The sequence below is a fragment of the Chelonia mydas genome, chromosome 15 (assembly GCF_015237465.2).
Source record: "Chelonia mydas isolate rCheMyd1 chromosome 15, rCheMyd1.pri.v2, whole genome shotgun sequence".
NCBI classification, from domain to species: Eukaryota; Metazoa; Chordata; order Testudines; family Cheloniidae; genus Chelonia; species Chelonia mydas.
Window position 1 is genome coordinate 1229710 of NC_057856.1, and position 12110 is coordinate 1241819.

At 48.8% G+C, this 12110-nt stretch overlaps 1 protein-coding gene across 15 annotated transcripts in view; it reads left to right on the plus strand.

The window, feature by feature from the left end:
* The first annotated feature begins 4078 nt into the window (after nucleotides 1–4078).
* The window catches only part of ASCC2 (activating signal cointegrator 1 complex subunit 2), a 46704-nt gene continuing 38672 nt past the window's right edge, over nucleotides 4079–12110 (plus strand). For 2 of the 15 annotated variants that reach the window (XR_005222362.2, XM_037878636.2), the window contains exons 1-6: nucleotides 4079–4212; nucleotides 5486–5535; nucleotides 7299–7398; nucleotides 8272–8430; nucleotides 8797–8967; nucleotides 11777–11906. Coding sequence is in view for 14 of the 15 variants with exons in the window: in XM_037878636.2 (XP_037734564.1) it covers nucleotides 7318–7398; nucleotides 8272–8430; nucleotides 8797–8967; nucleotides 11777–11906 (541 nt within the window). In the remaining variant the exon portion in view is untranslated. Of the gene's footprint in view, nucleotides 4250–5082; nucleotides 5616–7298; nucleotides 7399–8271; nucleotides 8431–8796; nucleotides 8968–11776; nucleotides 11907–12110 lie in introns of those variants that run through there. The other 13 variants (XM_043529944.1, XM_037878633.2, XM_037878631.2 and 10 more) reach the window with 13 other exon arrangements.

Sequence of the window (12110 nt, forward strand, 5' to 3'; positions counted from 1 at the left end):
GGAGTGGAGGAAGCCCAGCCTCAGTTGGCCTGAACTTATTTTACGCTTGTGCACATGGTGTTTGCCAAATAATATTAAAGATTGATCATTCGTGTTTGAAAATCCATAATTTAACCGGTGTGACAAAAGTGCTGCTAAGATTGCAGCTTTCCAAACAACCTGTTGCCTTATTTGAAGGGGAAGTCGACTGAACCTTCCAAGAGTTTCCTCTAGCCACACTTTCCAGGAAGAAAATGTTGGCATGTTAATAATTAAATGTTGAATATGGAAATATTACAAATGCTAATAAAACCATCAGCTTTTCCTAATGTCCTGACACAAATCATGCAGATATTTAACCCTACACCATCCTCTCCTTCCTATGCCTATACAATGGAGGGGACACAGGACATGTACACCGAGGAAAACAAATTTCAGACCAGTACTCAAGTGACCTCAGGTTCTTAATTTGCTGAAGGGTAGAAGGCAGACAGTGTATTTCTCAGCTCTCATGGGTAGTATTGTTTAGTGGTCTGGAGTTAGGGCCTGGGAGCCAGAACCTTTCAGTTCTAGTCTCACCCTGACACTGATTGGCCGAGTGACTTTGGGCATGTCACTTAACTTCTCTGCAGCTGTCTTTTGCCTCGTGTCACTTACCAAGGCACATGAGATCTGCTGGAATGACCTTGTTTACCACCCCAAAGTTCAACCTGGATCAGATCAGGGACATTACTGAGCAACATGCCCAAAGACCCTGGACACAGCAGCCTTTCCAATCCAGAGAAGACTCCATGGTCATTGCTCCCTATGCCCATCAATGTGGCAATGTGCCATGAACTCTTCCCCCTACCCCTCCACGCCAGGGGAAAACAAAGAGAACCATGACTACGCCACTCTGTGATAGCCACAGCGTTAGCCACCACGCACTTTGTGCTACATGTTTTGTAACAGGAATGAAACACTGTTATATGTATTTAATATGCCATCCTGTAAGTTTATTGTTTCCATATTTATAATTTTTATAAGCATGGGTCATACTTAAGGCTAAGATTTTGTCATGGATCTTTCTGGTAAGTCAGGGACAGGTCACCGGCTTCGGTGAATTTTTCCTTTATTGCCCGTGACCTGCCCCTGATTTCTGTTGTAGCCAGAATTGTCCTTTTGCTTTTCGCACCCAAAAGAACTACACTGCTGAAACTGAAAGCTGAGTAACTTTTGGATGTTTCTCTCTGCCTTTGGGCTCGTCCACACAGGAAAGTTTTGCCAGTTATACCAGTATACTTACGCTGGCATAATTGAGCCAATATCGTTATACCAGTACACACTCCTATATGCCCAGTTATTCCAGAATAAGAGTGGCTTGATTTGGTTTAGTTTAAAATCCTTCCAACAAAAGCTACAGCAGAGGCAGCCCTCTGATATTACACACAAGGTGTTATAGCAGTATAACTACACTGGTTTATATTCACACCTTACCTTATACTGGTATAACTTTCCCATGTTCATAAGCTCTTAGACACAAAGGTCACATGGAAGGTCTAAGCTGTATTCCCTACTCTGGCACGGACTTTTGTGTGAACTTAGACAAATCACATATTTTCTGGGCCTCATTTATTCCATCTGCAAATTGTGATACTTGCCTCCCCCACCACATGTGGGCTGGGAAGCTTAACTTATTTAAGTTTGCAAAGTACTTTGAGATCCTCAGGTGGAAAGCACTATACATGTACAAATTATTGCTATACTCAGAGCCCTCCCATTGCCAGTGAACTGGAAAAGACTCAGAAGGATAAGTAACAGGCTGCATTGTCATCTTCCACAGGAAAAAAAAAATCTAACCGTCCTTTTTTTGTAAAAATCTCTTTTTATTATATTACATAACGTCTCATCCGCTTTGCAGCTGATGCTCCATTCCTGCATCCCCTTTCCGCTGTCGTTCTAACCTGGGACTGAAAAGACACCACAACACCATGAAGCATTTAGTACACGAGGACAATTGCAGCCGTGGATTTTGCTCACATACCAGGCATATTCAGCAGCAGTGAAGCAGTTAAGCCTCTGAAGTTAGGTAGCATTACTCATGCGGCTAGCATGGTGCTGGAGATTTTATTTCATTCAGTGAGGTGGTGCAGCTATCATAGGTGCCAACTTTCCCAGACGCTGGTGGGCGCTCGCGCCCCCCCCCCCGACTCCACCCTTTCCCCGCCCCCATTCCAACACCTTCCCCAAAGTCCGCGCCCCAACTCCGCCCCCACCCTGCCCCTATTGGACCCCTTCCCCAAATCCCTGCCTCTTCCCCGAGTGCGCCGAGTTCCCCCTCCTCCCCACTCCCTCCCAGCTGTTTCGCGGCCTAAGTGCTGGGAGCAAGGGGGAAAAAGCGGCACGCGGCATGCTCAGGGGAGGAGGCGGAGGTGAGCTGGGGCTGGGGGGGGCGGGGCGGGGAGCTGACGGTGGGTGCAGAGCACCCACCAATTTTTCCCCATGGGTGCTCCAGCCCCAGAGCACCCACAGAGTCAGCGCCTATGACAGATATGGGAAAGTGCTACCACCCTGGCGCACAAGGAAAAAACACAAACGTCCCATCGACTTCCCTGGGCACTGAATCAAGCCCCTTAATGATTGACTGGCTATTGAAAGCTCAGCTAATCATGTCATTCTAGAGAGACATCTGCTCCTGAAACAACAAGGAGCCTGGTGGCACCTTAAAGACTAACAGATTTCTTTGGGCATAAGCTTTCGTGGGTAAAAACCCCACTTCTTCAGATGCGTGGAGTGTCTTTGTGGATACAGACAAACATGGCTCCCCCTCCGATATCTGCTATCGATGTCGGCAAACCCTGTGGGTTGTGGGCATCTGAGGGATGAGGACCATGGAGGCAAAGCGCCCATCCAGGCCCTGCTGGGTCCGTCTGTGAGCGCGGGGCACGGCAGCGCGGGAGAGGTGGGGGGCAGTGGGGTGGGTGGGGGAGCAGCGGGGTGACTGGGGGCAGGGGGACAGTTGGGGGGCAGCGGGGTGACTGGGGGCAGCGGGGTGGGTGGGAGCAGGGGGACAGTTGGGGGGCAGCAGGGTGGGTCGGGGGAGGTGGGGGGCAGTGGGATAGGTGGGGGGGCAGCGGGGTGACTGGGGGCAGGGGGACAGTTGGGGGGCAGTGGGTGGGTGGGGGGGCAGCGGGACAGTTGGGGGGCAGCGGGGTGACTGGGGGCAGGGGGACGGTTGGGGGCAGCGGGGTGGGTGGGGGCAGGGGGACAGTTGGGGGACAGTGGGGTGGGTGGGGGGGCAGCGGGGTGACTGGGGGCAGGGGGACAGTTGGGGGGCAGCGGGGTGGGTGGGGGCAGGGGGACAGTTGGGGGGCAGCGGGGTGGGTCGGGGGAGGTGGGGGGCAGTGGGGTGGGTGGGGGAGCAGCGGGGTGACTGGGGGCAGGGGGACAGTTGGGGGGCAGCGGGGTGGGTGGGAGCAGGGGGACAGTTGGGGGGCAGCAGGGTGGGTCGGGGGAGGTGGGGGGCAGTGGGATAGGTGGGGGGGCAGCGGGGTGACTGGGGGCAGGGGGACAGTTGGGGGGCAGTGGGTGGGTGGGGGGGCAGCGGGACAGTTGGGGGGCAGCGGGGTGGGTGGGGGAGCAGCGGGGTGACTGGGGGCAGGGGGACGGTTGGGGGGCAGCGGGGTGGGTGGGGGCAGGGGGACAGTTGGGGGGCAGTGGGGTGACTGGGGGCAGGGGGACAGTTGGGGGGCAGCGGGGTGGGTCGGGGGAGGTGGGGGGCAGTGGGGTGGGTGGGGGGCAGCGGGGTGACTGGGGGCAGGGGGACAGTTGGGGGGCAGCAGGGTCCCTGGGGGGCAGCCCGCAGCGGCTGCGGAGCCCAGCGTTGGGGGTTCAACCCTGGCCGGGGCCACGTCGGGATCCGGGCTCGGAGCGGGGTGGGACGGGGGGACCCCCGAGGGCCCTGCCAGCCCGGCTCTTCTAGGGCAGCTCGCCCCGGGGCCCTGCTGCGATGGGCCGGGCCGGGCCGGGCGAGGCGGGAAGCCCCCGGGGAGAGCGCAGGGCGGCCGGGCTCCGGCGGGGGCCAGGCCCGGGGCTGGCGGAGGGGCCGCGGCCCTGAGGGAGTGAGGAGGACTCCGCCGGGGCCGCCTTTCCTGCCGGTGGCGGAAGCGCCCTTTGACCCCGGAAGTGCCCGGCCGGGGGAGGCGGGGCGGAGCTGTCAGAGCCGGACTGGCCGGTAACGGGCCGGAGCCGCCGGTCAGCGCGCGGGGACCAGCCGGGGGGGCCGGAGCCTGTGGGTGGGGGTGACTGGGGGCAGGGGGACAGTTGGGCAGTGGGGTGGGTCGGGGGAGGTGGGGGGCAGCGGGGTGATTGGGGGCAGGGGGACAGTTGGGGGGCAGCAGGGTGGGTCGGGGGAGGTGGGGGGGCAGCGGGGTGATTGGGGGCAGGGGGACAGTTGGGTGGCAGCAGGGTGGGGGGGCAGCGGGGTGATTGGGGGCAGGGGGACAGTTGGGCGGCAGCGGGGTGGGTCGGGGGCGGAGCCTGTGGGTGGGGGTGGCTGGGAGGAGTGGGACAGTTGGGCAGTGGGGTGACTGGGGGCAGGGGGACAGTTGGGGGGCAGCAGGGTGGGTCGGGGGAGGTGGGTGGGCAGTGGGGGGGCAGCGGTGTGGGTCGGGGGAGGTGGGGGGGCAGCGGGGTGACTGGGGGCAGGGGGACAGTTGGGCGGCAGCAGGGTGGGTCAGGGGAGGTGGGGCGGCAGCGGGGTGGGTCGGGGGGCGGAGCCTGTGGGTGGGGGTGGCTGGGAGGAGTGGGACAGTTGGGCAGTGGGGTGGGTCGGGGGAGGTGGGGGGCAGCGGGGTGACTGGGGGCAAGGGGACAGTTGGGGGGCAGCAGGGTGGGTCGCGGGAGGTGGGGGGGTGGGTGGGGGGCAGCGGTGTGGGTCAGGGGAGGTGGGTGAGCAGCGGGGTGATTGGGGCAGGGGGACAGTTGGGGGGCAGCGAGGTGGGTTTGGGGGCGGAGCCTGTGGGTAGGGAGGTGGGGGTGGCTGGGGGGAGTGGGTCAGTGGAAGGAGTTGGGGGCAGTGCCTGCATGTGGAAGGGGGTGGGGTAGGGGTGTTTCTTTAACAATATGTGTGATCTGTGTAACATCAGTGCAGGTTTGCAGCCACTTTCACAAGTCACTGGAGCTGTACCACCAAGTCCCTTATTTTAATCAGCATTGTTGTGTTATTTGATGCAGCATATGAGGGACAATGTGACCTCTTGTCCCCCAGGTGTCTCCTGTCCTCTGCACCTGAGGGTACATCCCCTGGGATCCCTCAGGAGATGCGTGACAAATAGCATTTCAGTGTGACAGGAATAAGACTCTCAATGGAGAGCAGTTCAGTCTCCCCTTGGCAGAGTTGCTTGGCTTTTACACTAGTCCCATCTGCTGATGCAGCCCCAAAGCTATACACAGGGAGTTGTGTCCTCAAGGCTTAAACCAAAGCGCATAGAAAAATGCATATCTTAGTCGTCTTTTTCCTGTTTAGCTCAACAATCTTTTGGTCAGCAGTCTAACTTTCGTCGGTACTGAGCATCGGTAAGTCCTGTTGACTTCAGCTAGAGTTCTTGGTGCTTAGCACTTCAGAAAATTAAGCTGCTGTTTGTTTGTTTTTAAAGGTATGTGTATAGTAGATTTTTAAAAACAGTTTTTAGAAATGTAAGTCCACAATTTTGTGTCAAAGACTAAAAAATAACGTAATTTGTCTCACAATAAAAGCAATATCCTTGTGGTTTTTCAGCCTCAGTGATATATCATAGAAATGTGAAAATTCCTGCATAGCTATATTTTTAAAACACTGGTGTGAAGCTTACCATTTTAATTGCTTTTAGAATGCTGTAAATAGTTCTCTCCCCCAGCCCCCCACGCGCAAGTACCACAGTGGTTGTATATTGGGATTAGCATGGTGAAATATATTTGTTGTTAAATAGGTTTTATAAGAAATCCATTTGTCATAAGATCCATTTATCTAAAAGGTTAAACATTAAAGGTTTTGTCATCTAAAATTTCAGGTGGCAAATGGACAAAAGCCTCAGCCTTTCAGGGTATGTCTACACTGCGCCTAGGAGCAAGTCTCCCAGCATGGGTACACAGATTCACCCTAGCCAGGCTCAAGCTAGCGTGTTAAAAATAGCAATGTGGATGTTCTGGCACAGGTGGAACCTCGGGCTTTCAAGCCCATCTGATCCCAAGGCTTCTGAGCCTGAGCTCCAGCCTGAGCTGGAATGTCCACTTGGGCATTTTTAGTGCAGTATCTTGAGCGCGACTAGTGCAAGTCTGTCTGCCTGGGCTGGAGGTTTACTTCCAGCTGTGGTTGAGATATACCCAGAGTCTGTCATTTCCAGCTTACGCTTGGATGCTGCACTTGGATCCATTTGGGTGAACATGGCATAAGTGTGGTTCTGCCTGAGGATAAGGGTCCACAGACGTGCATCTAACTTCAGGATCAGGGTCTTAAACTTTAACTTGAATACAACTTTTTAACAGCATTTGAAATAAATGATCGTACTTTTATAAAACCACAGAAATTAAAGTACAAAAGCTTTGTTGAGCTTGCAGTTTCCAAGCTTTTTAATATTTGAGATTTTTAAGGGTGTTTTTAATGGTACATCTTCTCTTGAATTGCCATAGCAAGGTTTTTCATTTAGTAGAACTAATTTTATAATAACAGTATCTGTGAGAATACAGGGGCTTGTACGGAATCAAACAAGCAATGGGCATAAAAGAAAAGTGAAAGCTCGAATATCTTTTCTAGTCTAATCTCATGTCCTTAAAATATATATATTATGTATATAATCATTTAATAAACTTGCTTCATAAGAACACAGAATCTTCTTTTAATAACATGTTAGCAGGATGTCTTATGACCACCCTTAGAATTTCTGAAATCTGGACATAGACTATGGCTACAGGGCTCTACACAGGAAAGGTCTTAACAGGACTTTTCAGTAACCATATGAGAATTTTAAGCATTTACACAAAAGAAACTACACCAACAAAAATTCTTTTTGGTGCTCCTGTGGATGTCTTTGTGAGTGCTTGGTGTAAATGCTGTAAAGAAAATATGGCTGTACTCTAAGTCATGGGGAGCTGCTTTTTCTGTGCCTATGCACCTAATCGTTGGATGTCTCCTGAAGTCTGATGTTTGGTGGTGTAAAGGTTTCCTTTGTTTTGATGTGGTTCCAGACTCTAGGGGTGCTTTTTATAGAAGGGGTGCATTTTAAACCTGTCTTGTTTTGTTGTTGGTTAATTGTTTCTGTAAACAGTTCCTCATATTGCTTTTATGTTGGTGTTTGTCAAAGACAGAGAGATCTCAGCACAATGCCAGTATTGCCCTTGGATGAACTCCAGCTTAGAGAGACGGATCCAAAGACAGGGAAACTGAGGACCTTACCAGCATTGGTGAGCTGTGTAGTTTTTTAAATGAAAACATTCAACAAATCATTCTCTCATTTCAAGAAGCGACTTTAGCAAAACTGGCTCTGGGACCAAAATACAGTGAAACCCAAACAGCTTCCCTATAGGAGGAGGTTTTATTTGAAGTGAAATTGAAGTCTGCATGTTGTCGTTCATTGAAACTATTTGGGGCTTTTGTTCTGTGGTGTGTCCAAGTTTATTATAAACGTAGTCTTCATTCCGAGAATTGCTTGATGGATAGTGTTGATATTCCTGTAGTGGAGAGGAAACTTACTGATATTTGAAACTCAGTTTAGAAGTTTAACTCTGAGGTGGAGCATCAGTGTTGGTTCCTCTGTGCCACCACGTTCTGTGCCCTCGCCCATGTGAATTTGCAACCACAGGCTGAAGTCAGAGCTCAGTGCAATGCAAGCTGCGCTAAAGGACGATAACCTGTTTGATTTCTGTATTGGATAGTCCAATCAGCTTGACTGTGGAAGGTGCTGAAGCATCGGTATTGAAAGGGAGCAACATTTCAAAGGAATGACTTTGAGCTGCTGCTGTTTCTTTTGGAGGTGTGGGAGAGTTGCTTGTCAGTGATTTATCTGAATGGGATACAAGGAGCAACACATACTGAACTGTGCAGGATTCTGAAAATATTATTGAAAAATAAGGATGATGCAGAACCACTGATCTGCAGTGTTTTAAAGATTAAAGAGCGGGGAGACCTGCCAGTGAACATAAGAGGATGGATTCCTGATAACCACATACCAGTTTCCTAAAAATATGAGATATGTCCCTGCCTGCATAAATGGTTAAGAGGAATTCTTGTTGCTTGGTCCCTGGTTTGTTAATACATTGTCTTTTTGCTTTCTGTAGCATCCAGAACTGAAAGCTGATCGGTCTTTTGTGCTATATAAACCACCCCCTAAAGTCAGAGACCCTGCTCTAGTGGAGGAGTTCTTGGAACGAGCAAAGTTCATTGCAGATGATCTGAACTGGCTTCTGGCTTTGCCTCATGATAAATTTTGGTGCCAGGTAACATTACTGAATAGATAATAAATAAAAACCTGTGACTTATATGAGTGCTTAGAAAAATAAGTAGGTTTAATTCATGTATCTGATGAAGGCTCATAATTGCCTTTTGTTGCTCGTACCCAAACATCTTAATTTTGGATCGTGTAACATTAAGATTGTAATATTTCCTTAAAGATTTTTGATAATGAATTTTAAAACTGTTAGTTTGGAATCAATGGACCATGGACTCCTCTGAACACCTTTGATTTCTTTGGCTTACTGTTGAATTTAAATACCATGCACTGCATATGTGTCATGTGATGTGGTGTACCACTGTGCATACTTCATCTTTCCCTCTCCCCATTTGCCTTTGTTCTGTTGTATTAGGTCATATTTGATGAGACACTTCAGAAATGCCTGGATTCATATCTGTGCCATGCCCCTCGCAAGTTTGATGCATCGTTGGATTTCCCTCTGGAGGTGAATGACATCCAAAAATGCCTTCATCGGAGTGTCTTCCTAACCTTCCTCAGAATGTCCACTCACAAGGAGTCCAAAGTAAATACCTCTTCTTCTTACCCTCACTGCACACTGTATGGCTTACAAAAATTGATAGACATTTTGGGAAACAGACTGTGTTTCCTATTCATCTCTCCCGGCTGCCTTCCTTTTTTAGTCCCTATTTTTCTCATTCCAATAGTTTCCACAAAGATAGTCCACCAATCAGCAAAGGACAGAACTATCTTAAGTGCGTAATGATTTCATTAATCTGCTTCACAAAGGAAAATGCTACTCTTAATAATAGGTTAGCAAGGTGTGACATTATAAATGGGTAGTATAAGAGAATCTACAGTAAGTTAGCCTTTGCAGGGCTGCATGAAAGGTGTGAGAGACTGTCGGAGGCCCCTGTAGCCATGTGTTGGTGACCACTCTCATGCCACCTGCTGCCCTGGTCCAGGCATCAAGTCATGCAACCCAGACTGAGACTTCTCCCATTGTACTTTCTCCAAATTTCTGCCTCTCCCTATGGTTGATTTAAAATTGCATCCAATTACAGTTTTCTTTGCATCATAATGAAGGGTGTGTGAGTGCAATGCTCATTAGCAGAGGTGGAAGTTTCACAAGGGCCTTAAAGAAACTCATTCTGTACTCAGGTTTTAATAATTACTGACCTGAAATCCTCCTTGGTTTATGTCAGGGTTCCCTCCCCTCCCCCCCGACTCTGAACTCTGGGGTACTGATGTGGGGACCTGCATGAAAGACCCCCAAGCTTATATTTTACCAGCTTAGGTTAAAACTTCCCCAAGGCACAAATTCCTTTCCTTGTCCTTGGACGGTATTGCTGCCACCACCAAGTGATTTATACAAAAATTCAGGGAGGGGTCACTTGGAATCCCTGTCCCTCCAAAATATTCCCCCAAGACCCTTCACCGCCTTTCCTGGGGAGGATTGAGAATAATATACCAACCAATTGGTTAGCAATATGAGCACAGACCAAACCCTTTGTCTTTAGGACACTGAAAATCAATCAGGTTCTTAAAAGAAGAACTTTATAAAGAAAAAGTAAAAGAATTACACCTGCAAAGTCAGGATGGAAGGTAACTTTACAGGATAAATAAAAGGATTTAAAACACAGAGGATTCCCCTCTGGCTCAGCTTCACAGTTACAAAACAGGAATGAAACTACCTTTTTAGCATAGGGAAAATTTACAAGCTAAAACAAAAGATAGCCTAATGCATTTCCTTGCCTACTTACAATTTCTGTAATTTTAGATGGATCATTCCAGGTATATTTTCAGGAAATGTTGTACCTGCTTGGTCACTCCCTCCGTACAGAGAGGGAACAAACAAAGAGAGCCACAAACAAATTCTCACCCCAGATTTGAAAGTATCTTCATTCCTCATTGGTCCTTCTGGTCAGGTGCCAACTAGTTATTTGAGCTTCTTAACCCCTTACAGGTAAAGTGATTCAGTATAGCTGCCAAGGAGGGATTTTATGCTACCCTTTTCTTTATATTTATGACCGTTTATTTTAAGAATATGCATTGTCATGATGGTGAGTTTCAGTCTGTTTTGAGAAAAGATCTCAGTGTGAGTGTTGGAGGAGTGGGAAGTGAACAGGTGAAAGAAGTGCTGTATCCTGTAGTTAACATCACTTCAATAAAAGTACTCCATACTTCTGCAGAGCCTTTCATCTGAGAAGGAATACTGTACAGACATTAATCAATTAAACCTCACAGCTCCAATGAGGTAGCTAAGTATTTGGGTAAATTGAAGTCAATGGTTTGCCTGTTGCCACATAGCAAATTAGTGAGAGTGCTAGAAATAGAACCCAGCAATCCTAACTCCCTGTCCAGTGTATTAAGTGGGAGAACACATGCTTTGGATGGATAATGTTTGCCATCATAAGCAAATCTTTGTTTTATTAGTCATTGTTTCCACTATTATTCTTTAAATTGCATACTTCTCCATTTCAGAAGCAAAGAGAATTTTAGTTTGAAGACCTTTGTCATTTAGAATTTTAAAAACATTTCCAGCCTAACATGTTAGTTACATGAGTTACATCTGGAAGATGGATTTGGTGTAGGGGTTTGGAGCACAGAGATGTAAATCAGGAGTCCTGGGTTCTGTTCCTATCTGTGCCACTGATGAAGTGACCTTAGGCAAGGAACTTAATTCCTCAGTGCCTTGGCTTCCAAATCTGTAAAATGCTTGCCTACCTCAAAGGGGTGGTAGTCTTGATATCTTTGAGGTGCTTGGGTTAAAGATGTTGGACAATGTATAGATATTACTGTAAATGCTTTAATCCTTGCAGAGTTAGGATTACCATACATCTGGACATTTTTTCTTTTTTGATTCTCCACCCTCTGTCTGAGTGGATTTTTCAAATAAGAGGCAACGTCTGGATTTTTGTGACCTAACTAGCTGATGTTGCATCTCAGAAAGTGCTGTCTCCATTCCATGATTGGTCCCTGCAGCTGATTGGTTACTTCCTTGTAGCCACAGCTGCTGGATCCTGCCCACCCAGGCCCCAGCTCCCAGCCTTGGGATGGGGGAGAGGCTGGGAGGTGCTGCATCCTGGGCCCACGCCAGTTACCCTGCCACGGTGATAGGGAGTGACACTGCCCCCCACCTTGAGAGTGAGGTTGCAGGAAACCCCTGAAGCATCCCCCTCTTCCAATACACACACACCCCTCCAGCATCCCCCAGATATCCCCTCCTCCCAACTCCATCTCCCACATTGTCTTCTTTTTGGGAACCTGAAATATGGTAACCCTATGCAGAGTAGAATATGGATTCTCTTTCAAGTTGTTAGAAGTTTATTTTGTCTTTTTTTTTTTAATCTGGTTTCTCTTGTTTTTAATAGGAACACTTCATCACACCTTCTGTTTTTGGAGAAATTCTTTACAATAACTTCCTGTTTGACATCCCTAAGATTCTGGATCTGTGTGTGCTCTTTGGGAAAGGAAATGGCTCCCTACTTCAGAAGATGATTGGTTAGTCAAAGCTGGGGGCAGCTTGTTGCTTGAGGCTTTCTAGTTGTTCTCTGAAAGGCAGGCATTGAAGGGGGTGGGATTGCTACTGAGTGAAGCAACCTCAGAACAAACTCTTCCTTATAAAATAAGAAATTGGGATTTCTGAATAAGACAGTTTTTCTTTTACTTTCTTGTGAACCATTTTTATTTATGGGTGATGTGTGG